This window comes from Nicotiana tabacum, chromosome 11 (assembly GCF_000715075.1).
Source record: "Nicotiana tabacum cultivar K326 chromosome 11, ASM71507v2, whole genome shotgun sequence".
Classification (NCBI taxonomy): domain Eukaryota; kingdom Viridiplantae; phylum Streptophyta; class Magnoliopsida; order Solanales; family Solanaceae; genus Nicotiana; species Nicotiana tabacum.
The window spans coordinates 58,183,932-58,199,425 of record NC_134090.1 but is presented as its reverse complement, the minus strand read 5'-3'; the positions used below and the strand labels follow the sequence as shown (position 1 = coordinate 58,199,425).

The 15,494-nt window shown below is 34.9% G+C and overlaps 2 protein-coding genes across 3 annotated transcripts; both read left to right on the top strand.

Moving 5' to 3' along the window:
- Positions 1–850: 850 nt before the first annotated feature.
- Positions 851–9,544, top strand: LOC107797584 (uncharacterized). The gene is made up of 8 exons (XM_075225088.1): positions 851–982; positions 1,658–1,681; positions 1,760–1,865; positions 1,959–2,027; positions 2,559–3,052; positions 7,961–8,222; positions 8,944–9,152; positions 9,311–9,544. The coding sequence occupies exons 1-8, from the start codon at positions 978–980 to the stop codon at positions 9,375–9,377; spliced, it is 1,236 nt and encodes a 411-aa protein (XP_075081189.1). The 5' UTR covers positions 851–977; the 3' UTR covers positions 9,378–9,544.
- A 2,249-nt stretch (positions 9,545–11,793) lies between these two features.
- On the top strand, positions 11,794–15,288 carry LOC107801802 (uncharacterized). 2 transcript variants are annotated; one of them, XM_075225086.1, is made up of 6 exons: positions 11,794–11,963; positions 12,315–13,390; positions 13,487–13,899; positions 13,978–14,203; positions 14,288–14,578; positions 14,650–15,288. In XM_075225086.1, the coding sequence occupies exons 3-5, from the start codon at positions 13,589–13,591 to the stop codon at positions 14,333–14,335; spliced, it is 585 nt and encodes a 194-aa protein (XP_075081187.1). In that variant the 5' UTR covers positions 11,794–11,963; positions 12,315–13,390; positions 13,487–13,588; the 3' UTR covers positions 14,336–14,578; positions 14,650–15,288. The 2 variants fall into 2 exon arrangements, with proteins under 2 accessions (XP_075081187.1, XP_075081188.1); XM_075225087.1 differs by having other exon boundaries at positions 11,807–11,963; positions 12,524–13,390.
- The last annotated feature ends 206 nt before the right edge of the window (positions 15,289–15,494 follow it).

Here is a 15,494-nt window from a genome sequence, read left to right as displayed (position 1 = left end):
TATTTCTGCAAAATAGATGAAGAGAGTATTCCAATTAATGTCGGTAAAGTACAACCATGCTAGCATAAAGAGACAATACAATTTGAACAGTGCAAATTCAAAGAGCTAAATTTTCCCACATCTCAAATCTCGTATATTTGTTCTAAAAAAATGAGAAGTCCAAAATTAAATTTTCGAGGGAGAGTATTTAATAGTTATTTCCCACTCATTTTTTTGCTCAAAATTAATTATTATAGAGTGATTTCAGACAATTACAAAATATTAATTTTAGTGTATGTGCGTTTACGTGTGTGCCGTGTCAATTAATAAATATATTTATATATAAGAAGAACAAATTATTGAAAAATAGTAATTTATCAAAATAAATTAAATATTTTCTTAAGGAAATCACCTGTAAAAAATGATTAAATTTTTATATATTAAGACTTCTGGCATGGTTCAAATAATATATATTCGATAAATAAAATTGATTTTAAAATCCTAAATAAGTAAATATTAGAAAAATTAACACATGAAATAATTATAGTTGTGAAATAATTTAAGCAACCAAGAAAATATTTTCGTATGAAAATAAAGGATCAAACTTAAACTTGCACGATAGAATTTTCCCTGTACGACATAGGCAGAATATGTTTATTGAAAATTATACAATATTTTTTAATTGTAAAACATAACTATTAAAATTCTTTAAATAATCACGAGATAAAATACATTTCATTTTTAGCACATTTATAGAAGCTAAAAAATATACTACTTAAGATTATCTTAAACCTACCTCAAATATAAGGGTATTTTTGTTATTTTATGAAAGAAAGAAGGTAATTTCCTATCTTTCTATAGTATTATAAAATGAATATCTGAGCAGTGGCTTCAGGAGAACTTATTCTCTTTCCTTTCTTACACCTCTCTAAATTTTCTTCTCTCATCGCAAAGCGCAGAGAGTCTCTGCATCTTCTTCGATTCCCCTTGTCTTGTTTATGAGGTATGTTTAGTTTTTCTTATGTACTAAGTAACTATTATTTTTGGATCTGCTCATTTCCTATGGAACTTCGTTTTTCTTCTCTGTTGCTATCATTTTGGATCTAGGATCTACTAGCATTCTCTCTCTCTCTCTCTCTCTCTCTCTCTCTCTCTCTCTCTCTTTGTATGTTTTTTTCTTCAGAATGTCTCTTAAATTGGTCTGTTTAATCCGAAACTATGTAGGTATTGTGTTAATTGTTAGGCTTAGCTGCCTTGTTTTTTTTTTTTTTTAAATTTTAAACTGAAAAAACTTAGGGACATGCTGCTTCTTTGATGTGAAAAGTTCGAGGTATTTATCTTTATTTGTTACGTCTATGCGTTTATGCTACATATAAATGATGTATGATTACAGTGCATACTCTTTTTTCTTTTAGTAATTGTTTGTTTCAGCTCTTATGCTGGTCTAAAGCCAAAATTTGATTTTTTATGTGCATTTTTTTGGTGGTTTTATTTTACGTACCAACCAAAAAGCAAGCTTTGCCTTGTTTTATTCTTCATTTTTTGTTTGTGTATTTCGTAGTACTGGTTATGGTTTTTGTGATACTTGTAGAGTTTAAAATATCAACTGTTTGATCATTTGTGTGGTTGTAATAATACTGATTTTTTGTCTTTCTTTTTTTGTTTTGTGGAATTAAAGCTCAAAGGAGAAACCCACTCTTGGGTAAGCCTTGTTCATCCTCTCATAGTACTTAACGTTAGTTTATTCTACTATTTTTATTGATTATTGTTGTCATTGCAGTGGTACGCGGATTAAGACCCGCAAACGGAATATTGCAGCGCCTCTGGACCCTGCAGCATTTGCGGATGCAGTGGTCCAGATTTATTTGGATAATGCTGGTGATTTGGTAATGCTATTATTCAATTTGCTTTTCCATATTTGTTTTGATATCCTATTGTTACTTGCATTCAATCTTTGTTATATGTTTTATGATGCACAGGAACTTGTTGCCAAGAGCATTGAGTCTACAGACCTTAACTTCTCAAGATACGGTGACACCCTTTTTGAGGTAACTCTTTTATATTTCCCCTAAAATTATCATTCTTGAAGTATATTTATTGGACTATTGTTAAGGTGCATATGGATAGGAATTACTGAAGGTGGAAAGAAAGTACATTTATTTATTAGCGTTCTAAGATTGAATTATATAGTTTTTAGTTTCTTTATTTAGGTCTATTTTCCTTGCATGACTACTTCTTTTGTTTTCAATGTTTGTGCTATTTTCCTGTGTCCTGATACCATAGCTTTAATCATTTGAGTTAGATTATAAACTCGTCATGTGCTATTCTATTATACTGAAAGTTTTATGATATTTCCTTTTTGATAGATTAGTATTCTAGTGTTGCTTCCATTTGTTTAAAATTTTAACAATGACGAGAGTTTTATGCTTTAATTGGAATAACTTGTCAATATTGTAAAAGCTTGCATTTTTTAATTTAACAATCAAAAATATTAATTGGATAACATGTCAATATGTTCTTTCGTTTCTACTCATTGCTGCGTCATTTATGCTTCCAATTTGCTGTGTGGTTCGACACAGGTTATCTTCACAGGGGGCCGTACACAACCTGGAACAATTAAACCTGATGAAGGGGACCGCCACCCTTACTCTGTAATTGAGTGTGAACCTAGACGTGAAGTCATTTTGCCATCTGTAATCTATGTGCAGAAGATATTGAGGAGAAAACCGTTTCTTATAAAGAATCTTGAAAATGTTATGCGGAGAATGTTGCAATGTTTGGAGTTCTTTGAGGAAAATGAGAGGAAGAAGTTGGCAATTTTTACAGCCCTTGCCTTTTCCCAGAAGCTTTCTGGCCTCCCGCCAGAAACGGTTTTCCAGCCATTGCTCAAAGATAACCTTGTTGCCAAAGGGCTAGTCCTCTCATTTATCACAGACTTCTTTAAAGAATATTTGGTTGACAACAGTCTTGATGATTTGATCTCAATCCTTAAGCGGGGTAAAATGGAAGGTAATCTCTTGGAGTTCTTCCCTTCGGCAAAGCGGACACCTGAAGCTGTCTCTGAGCATTTCACGTGAGTAATTTTCCCTTTAACAATAACTTGAGATTCTAGAGAGGAGATTGGTAATTTAATTTGTCGTCATCAATGTCACCGCTGTTAATTGAATACCACTTTATTGTGTTATTTACATTGTAGTACCATTAGGTATGTTGTTATGACTTATTGGGGTTTTTCAAAGTATAGTGATTGTTGTAGTTTTCACTTTGGAGCTATGCTTTAGAAATAATATGTAGGTTGCAATAATTGGAGACCTTTTGATCGTATAACTTTGATGTGGTTTCCTAGGATGGTAATAGTAAGTATTTGTTGTGAAATTAAGATGTTCTCTTTAATCCTGGCCGACGGAAGAAGTTCATGATGATGTTTCTTGAAGGTTGTTTAGTACTTCTCTTCCTATAAAAATATATGTGCTCCCGTTCTATTATTTATTCTTATGCACACAAAGTTTCTTTTTCTCATTAGAAAGGATGCCATATTTTTTTAAGCACATCATAGTCACTGCCCTCTGAATGTTTTTGTTTTCTTCTGGCAGTGGATCATTTATTTTTCATAGTCCCTTTGTCCAGTTTGTTTGGCACCATTCAACCAAGCAGGGTGTTTGAGAAAGAAAGGACTTCTGACAAATTAAGCCAAATATACACAAAATACTAAGACTTTCTTGTTGGGGTCCACAAAAAATAATGCGAACTCATATATGGGCATCTCATTAAGAACCAAATGGAATGTAATATTAGGGGTTTCCACTTAAAGAAAGGTGACTTTTTGGGACAAACAAAAGAAAATTGGGGTGTTGGGGGAGTGAATAATGACAGAGCTTGGGCACCTTCAGGTGTTTTGTCTAGGATTTGAGAAGCTAAGATTTAAGCTAAGTGATCAATTCTTGTAGTGTGCTTTTTGCTTTCTTTTCTTTGGTTGGGTGCTATGGAGGAAATTCTAGTTGCTTTAAGTTGTAATCCAGTTCGTAGTGCCCAGTGTTGTGAATAGCGTGAAGCTAGGAAAAGCGACAACCCCTATTTCACGAAAAGCGAGAAGCGAAGCGCCCGCTTTTTTGAAGTGAAGCGGAATTTTAAAAAAAAAATTAAAATAAATACTGCATAGACAACACATGTAATTGGAAGCAAATGTTCAATACTTAAATTAAAAAACTAAAGAGTAGCATCAATTAAAGCACAAAATGAGCATCCTATTCTTCTACAAGATTGTCAAGAGTAGCATCAATTAAAGCACAAAATGAGCATCCTATTCTTCTACAAGATTGTCAAATTCTTGTATTCCACTATCATTATTATATTGCTCGTCATCTTCTTCAACTTCATCTTATTCATCAACTAGGGACAAAGTAGCTGTCTGTTTTCCCTTCCTCTGTAAACTTGAAGTTGAGGTACTCCCCCTCAAACCATAAATCTTCTTCCCAATTCCACGCGCCTCCGCAACATCACCCCAAGTGATATCAGAAATATCCTCAAATACTTCTTCATCTGCATGATCTTCCGGGACTCCAAATAGCCATTCATTAGCATCATCGATGTTGTCCAAACTAGTTGGATCAATTACATTGCGAGTGTTGTAACGACGCCTCAATGTTCTGTTGTACTTAATGAAGACTAGATCATTGAGACGTTTCAAGGTTAGTTTGTTCCTCTTTTTGGTATGAATCTGCAAATAATAAGTAATTAGTAAGATTAGGACAATTGAGATATAATTTAATCATCTCAATATACTAAATCTTTCTTATTAGTTCTTACATGCTCAAACACGCTCCAATTCTTTTCACAACCGGACGAGCTACATGTTAAACTTAGAACCTTGATGGCAAACTTGTGTAAATCTGGAGTGGAATGACCATATTGCTTCCACCATTCAACTGTAGAAGTAGAACAAATTTTCAAAACATAATATTAATAAAGAAATAACTTATTAACTATAAAACAACATATAAGCACTCGCTCACCTGGTGACTTCGTCTTTCTTTGTGTAATGGCTATGTTTTTTCCAAAAAGTTGTTTAGCATTCCTATAAATACTAAATTGCTTTGTGATTTTATCTTGCACGGATTCTTCGGGTATCAACTTCTCAATGCATTCATAGTATCCATTCCACAAAGGTTCATCTCCTAGAATCCTCTCTTTATTGTCATAAAATAGTTCCGGGTTGAAAACAAGTCTAGCTGCATGCAAAGGGCTATGAAGCTTACTATTCCACATTTTATCTATGATCTCAAAAGCTCTTTTGTATTTTCTTTGATCACTAAAAGAGGCTTGAATAGCCTCCTTTGCACGATCAATTGCTTCGTACAAGTAGCCCATTGGTGGCCTTTTGCTCCCCATCCACCAAATGAAGCACTTTAACTAAAGGACCACCAATCTTCAATGCATGAACCACATTGTTCCAGAATGAAGGAGAAAGTATAATATCTGCAGATTCTCTCCCTCGAGCTTCCCTTCCATAGGCACTGCTAGTGTACTCATCTGAAACAAACTTCTTCAAATTGCTTTTTTGCTCATACATCCTATGCAAAGTTAAGAAAGCAGTAGCAAATCTAGTTTTTGCAGGTTTCACCAATCTTTTTTGTTTAGTGAATCTCTTCATCATGTTCAATAATAAAGGCCTTTGAACAATATAGGAATGCACTCTAATTGCCTGATTAAAGACAGTACTGAAGGGTCTTTCCTTGAAAATATCACCGAAGATCAAATTAATGGAATGTGCTGCACACAGAGTCCAATAGATATGCGGGTACCCAACGGACATCAAATCACCAGCTTTAACATTTTCACTGGCGTTGTTCGTGACAACTTGAACAACATTTTCTGCTCCAATAGAGTCTATTGTACTCTTGAACAAGGAGTACATTTTGGTTGCATCAGTTGAAGAGTCACTTGCATCAACGGACTCAAGAAACAGGCTTCCCTTAGGAGAATTCACCAAGATATTGATGATCATTTTTCCATTTCTCGCCGTCCACTTATCCATCATAATGGAACAACCAAACTTGTTCCATTCTACTTTGTGCTCCTCCACGATTTTGTTCACCTCTGCCACCTCCTTTTTTAGATATGGCCCTCTAACTTCATAATAAGTTGGAGACTTCATTCCTGGACCATATTGGCCTACGGCCTCAATAAAAGCAGCAAAAGTGTCAGTATAATTAACACAATTAAAAGGAAGACCTGCATCATACATCCACCGGGCAAAGCAAGTAACTGCACGGTCCCTCAAAATCGCTTTGGCATCAACTTGAGGATTACTACTTTTTCCTCCCTTATCTCCAGATTTTTGCAGGAAGTAACAATCCATAGGACCTTTGGTCTTGCCAGTAGATCCACAACTAGAAGACATTGGTGGAAGCATCCTTCCCCGCTTTTGTGATTTTGGTGGAAGCGACGAAGCATCGTCACCTTCTTCTGTTTCATCATCATCATCATCAAGATTATAAAGTTCTTGTTCATGAATCATTTGAGTCTTTAACTCTTTTTTTTTGAAGGTATGCTTTCAATTCTTCCTTCACATGCCCCGGAACTTTAGGACAAGATGCGACATTTGGATCACCATCGATTAGATGCGCTTTTTGACGATAGATTCCTCCATTTGTAATCTTATCACAAAAAGACATCTAATGGCTATCTTGTTGGTCTCGCTAACTCTTGCAGAGTAAGCCCAAGCCGGGTCTTTCCTATCTTCTTTTGGTGCCATTAAAATAACAACTACATAACACATAAGAAAGACAATAAGAACTAAGAATAAAAAATATATAATTGGGCAGAAACGGGGCAGAATTTTTCTGAAAAAAATTCGCCAGCATTTCGGCGCTTTTTGGACATTTAGAAAGAAAAAGAAGAAGAAGAAGAATGAAAATAAAAAGTGCAAAAGCAAAACATACCCGTTGAAACTTGAAAGCTGTTGTTGTAATGTTGAAGAAGAAGAAGAAGAAGAACCCTAGTTTGCTTGAACAAATCGCTGGTTTTTTGAGGAAGAAAAGGCTGGTTTAGAACCCTAGTTTGCTGCTGAAGAAGTGTCTAAAACAAAAGACTCAACGATTTGGGTCTTTTACTTGAAAAAAGACTCGTTTGGGCCTTTTAATTCAAAAAGCGACCGCTTCTTCCGCTCCGCTCTGCTTCACCGCTTCTCGCTTTTTAGAGAGAAGCGGTCGCTTATGTGTACCTGAGCCGCTTTTGGTTGGGGTAGCGACCAGCCCCTCGCTCCGCTTCGCTTCTCGCTTAAAGCGAGGAAGCAGGCGTTTTTTCATCACTGGTAGTGCCTAAAATGTCAAAGGATTTCATCATGTGCTCTGAGATGCTTTCTCATTTGATGAAAGCAAAGAGAATAAAAAAGGATGTCTCATCAAGTTAATGAGGCCACCGCGTGTTAAGAGTCAACACTTTCTGTCATATTATTTTTGTGAGCTAGTATGCCTTTTATCCTGGATGCTTCGTCCTTTCAGTTTCTTGTTCACCAGGTCCTGTAAAAGTAATATTTGTTTCACTAAAACATATCTGATATAAATGTTAGCTTGTGAAGCAGTCAAGGGTACTATTGCTGATTTTTATTTGTATATGGAAGTAATAATCTTGTTACATTATGGAATTTACAACTGTTTATGCTTAATGGAAACCTGTCCTTCATTTCATCTATAAAGAACACTGTTGACAAGCATCCACTTATTATCGCCAGACCCTCTCTAGACAAATGATTTGTCAACCCAAACCGCTTATCATTGGTACATCATTCCGTTGCCTTCGGAGGAACTTGTATTTAGAGGTTTATGTATTCAAGCTTTCGTAATATAATAGTTAATTTAAGAACATTGCTTTTAGAATGGGGATAAGCTAAGATGATCATTGCCTTTAGATTGCGGGTATTTCAGTAGATTTTTTTGAATAGTGGGGTGTATGTACGGGTTATAAACTTTCTTGTTTTCAGCAAGGCTGAGCTTATACCTTTGGTCGAGTACAATGAAAAGAAGATTTTTGAGGTGAAGCTCAAGGAAATGAAATCTGCTGTGACGACTCAGATAGCAGAAGAAGCTAATATTTCTGAAGTTATAGAAACTGTCAAGCAACACGTCAAAGATGCTAAACTGCCAGATATAGAAGTTGTGAGAATTCTGTGGGATGTCTTGATGGATGCTGTGCAGTGGTCTGGGAAGAATCAACAGCAAAATGCTAATTCGGCCCTTCGCCAGGTAGTTTACATTTTAAAAGCTGCATATTGTGGTAAATGAACATGCATAATGAATTAATGATAGCCTTCCTCAAAATTTGGAAATAACCTATGAATGAACTCATTCTTTACTGGTCGCTTTACCCAGTGTTCCGGGAATAAAAGTATCGTTCTAGTTTTTTTTTAAAATGTCAATTAAGAAGTAAGCATGATGACTGGGTTGGTTGGGAAGTTAATGTTCTCAAAGAAGCATTGCTCAACAAGTATCAGAGTTATAAAGATAGGCAACTGCCAAATTAGCCATGGCTGGCCCTTTAGTCTTCCTTTTAATTTGTGCATGCATTTCTAATTCATTACTCTTGTATTTTCGAGAATTTAGTATTCCATTAGCTTTCCTAAATGAATCCAGCAGATAGGACTTGTGGCAACTTGTCTTGTTTTAATGAAATCCGTCAAATGTGAGTTGACTACCTATTATTGGCAAACATTGACTAATTTAATCAACAGTGGTAGTGTTGCAAGGTTTGATTAATTGTTGAACTAAATTTGAAAGCACACGGAAGTTAGATTAGTCTATAGTTGCATGCTTTTCTGGCTTCTCTAACACTCAACCTCGGAAGGACTGATCAGTTCTGCTGAGTGGGACAAATTCCCTTGCGCTTGTGAAGTCTAGTTACTTCTGTATTTGTATCACATTTCTTCTCGTTCCCACTTTTCCTTTTTTCTTCTCTCTTTTTTTGCAGGTGAAAACATGGGCGCAACTGTTGAATACATTCTGCACAACAGGAAAGCTTGAATTGGAGCTTATATACAAAGTCCAAGTTCAGTGCTATGAGGATGCTAAACTGATGAAGTTGTTCCCAGAAATTATAAGGTCCCTCTATGACCAAGATGTGCTAGCAGAAGACACCATTCTTCATTGGTTCCGCAAGGGAACTAACGCCAAGGGCAGGTATGCATTTGTTACGTTTTTCTTGATTTACTGTTTTTATGGGAATGAAACTGTTATTGAATTAGTTTCCTTTCAAATCTATTTTTTCTTCCTTGAGCAATATTCTATTTTTAATATATTAAAGGATTGTGATGTGATATCATTTTAAATTATGGCAGGCAAGCTCTTGTCAAGGCGCTGGATCCCTTTGTTAAATGGCTGGAGGAGGCAGAGGAAGAGGAATGATTTCTTCTGATGCTGCGTGTCAGTTGAGATGATCTTTCCAGTTTTTCTTTTTATTTTTCTGGAGAACTTATTCCTCCTAAATATTTAAAATAATGGATTCCAAATTTTCACACGAATTTACATCTGTTTCCTTCATGTTGTTAACTAATTTGTTATGACTTTTCTCATTTGGATCTTAATTTCTTTATTCTCACACTGCTTCCATCCCCTTTTCTCTCTTCACTCCTGGAGATCCCACTTATCTAATATTCTATTAATATCCTGGAAAGATCGGATGCCATTTTAATATTTTAAAAACCCTTTCAAAAACCATTTTATTAGTTTGAGTTTTGTTTTTAGAAAATTCTTGCAAGAGCACGGTGGAAAGCGAATATGGATATTTTGCTATGCATGCTTATTTTGCCTTGAGAAAATGTTGGCAATAATTATTGTCTATTTATTGAATTGTCTGGATTTGTCATTGGTCATCGTTAGGTTATCATGCTTTAGCTGTATAAAAGAGGAGAGTGAAGAAGCTGTTTGAAAAAAAATATTCTACTAATTTTATAGCAAGCATCCAGGCCAGGGGTGGCAAACGGGCGGCTTGGGTTAGATAATGGTACGGATAAAAACCGGTAATACAAAAACGAATAAATTATCCGACCTGATTCATATCCATATTATTATCCATGGTTTCTTAAGTATGATCACTTATAAATGTAAAAGTTAAACCTATTAGTTGTCCATTGGTTATTCATTTTTTAAATGGATAATATGGTTTTTATCCATATTTGATTTATTTTTTAAAAAGTTCATTATCCAACTCATATTTAATAAATAATATAGATGAAAAACTGTTTTCTTTTATTCATTTTGCCACCACTAATCCAGGCACTGAGATTGTGTTTGCATTTTGATAATATGGGATTATGAGATGTACTTTTAATGAGAAGAAATGGGGAACAAGAAGGCGAAACCTTAAGGAAAAAAGATAAGGCATCGAAATTGGACAAACAAAACCCAAAAAAAAGAGAGGAAATTTTATTAATTAAATAAAACTTTTTCAATTAACTCATACAAAATTTGATGATGAGAATAAGAAATTAGGATTTTTACTCAATGATGTTTGATACCTTTTTCTATTTTCTATTCATCTATCAAAAGGATAGTTACATACGAGTTAAGGGCATTGTTATGTAAACATAGCCCTTGACTAACCCTAATGATAGCCTAGAGAGCTGAAGAAAATACATTTGACAAACCTGTGAGGTGTCCAACCTATACAAAAATATTATCACCTATCAAAAGACTATTTGAATGGATTTCATGAATCAGGGAGGCTCATTGGTAATATCTGCTTTCCTTCAGTTAGCAATACCAATAGCAGGGATTGAGACTCAACCTGTCCACATTTATGAAACCTCCAACTAGTCTGCAACCTGATTCATTCGCTGTAGAAGGACTACTCTAACACAAAGAAAATGATAACAAAACTAAAAACAAGAAACAAGGCTAAAAAATATTCTTGTTAATTATGGCCAATATCAAGTATATAAGCAGGGATTCAGATCCAGAGGTTAATGTACTTTGGCATTTTTACGTAGTACAATTTGGTTAGATAATTTGATAAGTCAATGAGCTTTTTTGTGTTTTAGACTACAATTAACCAATATGTTAATTAATTGATTACGATAAATTGAATCGATTTTTGTTATTTTTTTCTTGTAGTATCTCGACGTGGCATGAGTGTGAATATTTTATAGTTCAATCATTACAAATCAATCAAACGATCACGTTAACTGAAATAGTGAGTCAAAAAATTTAACCTAACAAGATTAGTATTTTAGGCTAGCTAGAAATTAAGTTGGAAATGAGTTTGTTAACAAATGAGTACATATGCAGATAAGAAAACAAATTTAAGGTTTTTACATTTTTGATCGGGCAAATAAAGAAAGGAAAATATTTAGCCATGCAATCAAAATTAAATTCATGTTTTGGTAGATTTTTAAGTTAAGTTAGGTGTAATTTTGAATTTTGAAATCTAATTGTAAAATAATATAGGAAGTTATTTACAAGCTTCCCATATTTCATAATTTTTGTGTTCTTTCCAATTTTGGCATGCACCCTTAGAGCAACTATAAAAGACTCCCACTTTATTTCTTTATTTTCATCCCACAATTGCATTATCTACTTCTTCTCTCTACATTTTCTCCATTTTGCATATAATAAATGGAAAAGGTCCAAATATACCCGTGAATTATGCGAAATAGGACAAATATGCCCGTCGTTATTAGTTTGGCCCAAATATGTCCAAACCGTCCAACAGTTGTGCAAATTGCCATTATTAGACGGAAACCATATTTTCTTTTCTTTTTTTAATTTACTGATACCAAACCCGACCTAAAAACAACCCACCCGGCCCAACCCACCCTAATTCTAAAAGACCCAAAACATAACCAGCACTGTATCGCCCCTTTCCAAACAGACAGGTGCACCCACCTTCCCTCTTCTTCTTCTTCCTAAACCGTCCATCTTCTTCCTAAACAGGTCGTCTAGGGTTTCCATCTTTGAGTATGACAAGCTAGGGTTTTCTATCTTCTGACTAAGGTATGACTACTTTATTCTTTCTTTGTGTGTTATATATGAGATTTCGAGTTTTTTCTTGTGTGTTTCATATGTAGGGACAAACTATGCTTTGTTAGACTTAATTAAAGAGAGATATTGTTTCTAATATCTTTTTGTATTTTAATACACTAAGGAACAAAATACAGTCAGTTAATTTGGGCGGATTGATGGTTTTGTCGGGTGGTTGGGGCTTTTTGTATTTTAATACATTAATTTGAAAATCTTTGACAATATTTGCTATTTGTTTTTTGGTTTGCGTTTTGAATATGACTACTTTATATATACTGATGTGGTCCCTTCTTTGTCCCTTTTTCTATATCTTTATATGTGAAGTCCATTGAAGATGATTGATAAAGTGGATTTGGTGTTTCACTATGGGAGTAACCGGGCCTTTTCCCCCGAGATAGTATATAACAAGATGTCGGTGCACACTTTGTCTGGTTATGTCTCTTATCTTGTTAAATATGATTTTATTTGTGAAGAGTTTACAAAAACGTTAGGGTTTAGCTCTGTCGAATAGCTTTTAATGACTGGACCCTCAGGGAGGTACTACTTGATAACTGATGACGAAGGTGTGAAGACTCTTCAGGGCTTGTTTTCTAAAGACTTCAAGGTGATTAATTTCTTTGCTGTTGATGAGTCTGACTTAAAGGTATTTGCTCAAAATATTACTCATCATACAGAGACATATTCTATAGACATTGATGTAGCTTCTGAATGTGAACATAGTCTTGGGGGAAGTGACTTTGATGAATCTGATTGTTTTGAAGATGATTCTATAGAACTTGATGGTATTGTCAAAGAAAAGAAGATGGTTGTAACTGATAATTTGGAACGTTTTAAAGAGTTAGAGGTAGGTATGACATTTAAGGATATTGTAGAAGCTAGAAGGGCAGTAAACTTCTGTGCAATGGTAAATAAAAAAGGGTTGAAGTTGAGTTGGAGAGTGGTTTTGATTTAAATGTGTTCAAAAGTAAGCTCAAAAGGGCCAAGGGTTTGGCTCTTAAGAAGTTGGAGGACAATTTTGTTGATGACTATAACAAACTCGAGGCATATGGACAAGAAGTAAGACAATCTAATTCAGACGGTGATGTTGTGATCAATTTATTAAAGAATGCTCTTGAAGAAGGGAAAAGATAATGTACATATGCTTCAATAAGTTGAAAAATAGGTGAAAAAGTGGCTTGAGACCACTGATTGGGATGGATGGTACCTTTCTTAAAGGTAGATTTAAGGGTCAGTTGTTAGTGGCTATTGGTCAAGATTGTATGAACCAATTTTATCCTCTTACATGGGTCGTGGTAGACAAGGAAACTTCCAGGACTTGGGGTTGGTTTTTAGAGTGTTTGAAGCTTTATCTTGAGCTAAATGATGGACAAGGAGCGACTTTCATCTCAGATATGCAAAAGGTAAACACTACAACTTTCATCTCTGATTTCTATTATTCTCTGGTATACACTTATATATTTTACTATTTATGACTATTTGTTCCTATTTTATCATAGGGGTTAATTGATGCTGTGTAGAATATACTTCCTGAAGCTCATCATAGGTATTATGTAAGACATATTGAGGCAAATTGCCAGAAGAAGTGGAGAAGTGGACATATGAAGAAGTTGTTGTGGTGGTGTGCTTGGAGCACTTATGAAGAAGATTTCAAAGATCAACTAAAAAAGATGGGAGAGCTATGTGAGGATGAAGATGCTTCTTTTGCCAAAGATCTCCTGCATTATCCTCCACAGTCTTGGTGTAGAGCATATTTTGACACTCAATGTAAAAACATGATGGTCGACAATAATTTCACCGAGTCGTTTAATGCATGGATTCTTGAAGCTAGATATATGCCAATTATCAAGATGCTCGAGGAGATTATAATAAAGGTTATGAATCTGTTGGCTATCAATGAAGATAAAATCAGGTAATGGCTAATTATAGTGAATGTTCTGCTTTTATTTTACACTCCTTGTATTTTACCTCCTTGTATCTATTTTGTCAGAAAATGGAATGGTGACTATAATCCAAGTGCTTTGATGCTTTACAATGACTATAGGGCAATTGCTCATTATTGCAAGGTTGAATTTAATGGTGACTTTGGATATGAAATCACACAAGGTGATGATAGACATACTTTGGATCTTGAACATAAAAAATGCACTTGTAGATTATGGCAACTTTCTGGGATCCGTTGCCCCCATGCTATCAAAGCTATAATATATGATAGGGTATGAAATATTTTAAGTTAGTTTTCTCACTTAAGCTCATATTTTCAAAGTTATCTAATTAGTGTTATTTCTTGATTTTGAAAGGGTGATCCTAAGGAGCAAATACACTGGTACTATAGCAAAGAAGCATAATCCTTGACTTACAAGCACAAGTTTCAACCAGTTAGGGGTATAAAATTCTGGAAAATTGATCCTAGCCAAGCAATGGATCCACCTGAAATTGCCAAGACTGTGGACAGACCCAAGGTAAAGAAAAATAGGGAACCTGATAAAGCAAGCAAGAGGAAGGGGGAGTGGAGTTATTCAAGGAAAGGAACAGTGATGACATGCAATAAATGTGGTGGAGAGAACCACAATTCTAGGACTTGTTTCAAGGTAAAACAAACTTATAATGGAAATTTAAAGTATGACAACTAATTCTTATTAACTAATTCTTTGGATGGCAGAGCAAAGATGGTGAAGAGGGTGCAACAACGACTCTTAGTACTGAAGATGATTGGTTGGGATTTGAATTTGAAACTGAAGCACAAACATAACAATCTGATTACTCTTCTCAAGTCACAACACAACAATCACAAGCCTATGATCCAAATATTGGCGATGAGGAAGATCCACCGTTGAGGCCACAAATCTTCTCTGAGTCACAATCAATACTTAAGGAAAGAAGGCTGAAAGCAAGACTACCAACTAGGAGTAGAAGGATTCAATTTATTTGGGGTGAAAATGGAGTCTCTATGCCGACAAACTTGCCTTACTCACCAACTAAGGCAACCTGGAAGAGGAAAGCTGCAGTTACACTTAGCCAGCTCCAAGCTGAAGTAAGAAAAAAGAAAAAGAAGATGAAGCCAAATGGGGAAGGAGTCCTTGTACCAAATGCTGAAATTTAGCAAAAGTTGGCTAGTTATTTTTGTAAAAAACTTAAGTAACTTAGTTTATGGATGACTATTATGCACAAAACTATTGATTTTTTGGTGAATGTTATCTTGGTTTAATTGGTTATTCAGCAGTGTTGCTGTTGATGTTAGCATAATACTATATGTTAACTGGTTATTTTTGTGAATGTTTACATCAGTGGTTATTGATTATCTCTGTTTTGTAGTTGTTTTTTCCCCCAGTTATTTTTTTGAATGCCACCTTTTCAGGCACTAGAGCTTCTTTCTTTTGTTCAATTTTGGGTGGTCAGTGTTTGTGGATCTCACGTGTGTTCGCATAATACTAGATGTTGGGGAATGCAACAATACATGTTTTGTAGTAGAATTGAATCGTCTAAAACTACTATAACAAGTGCCCT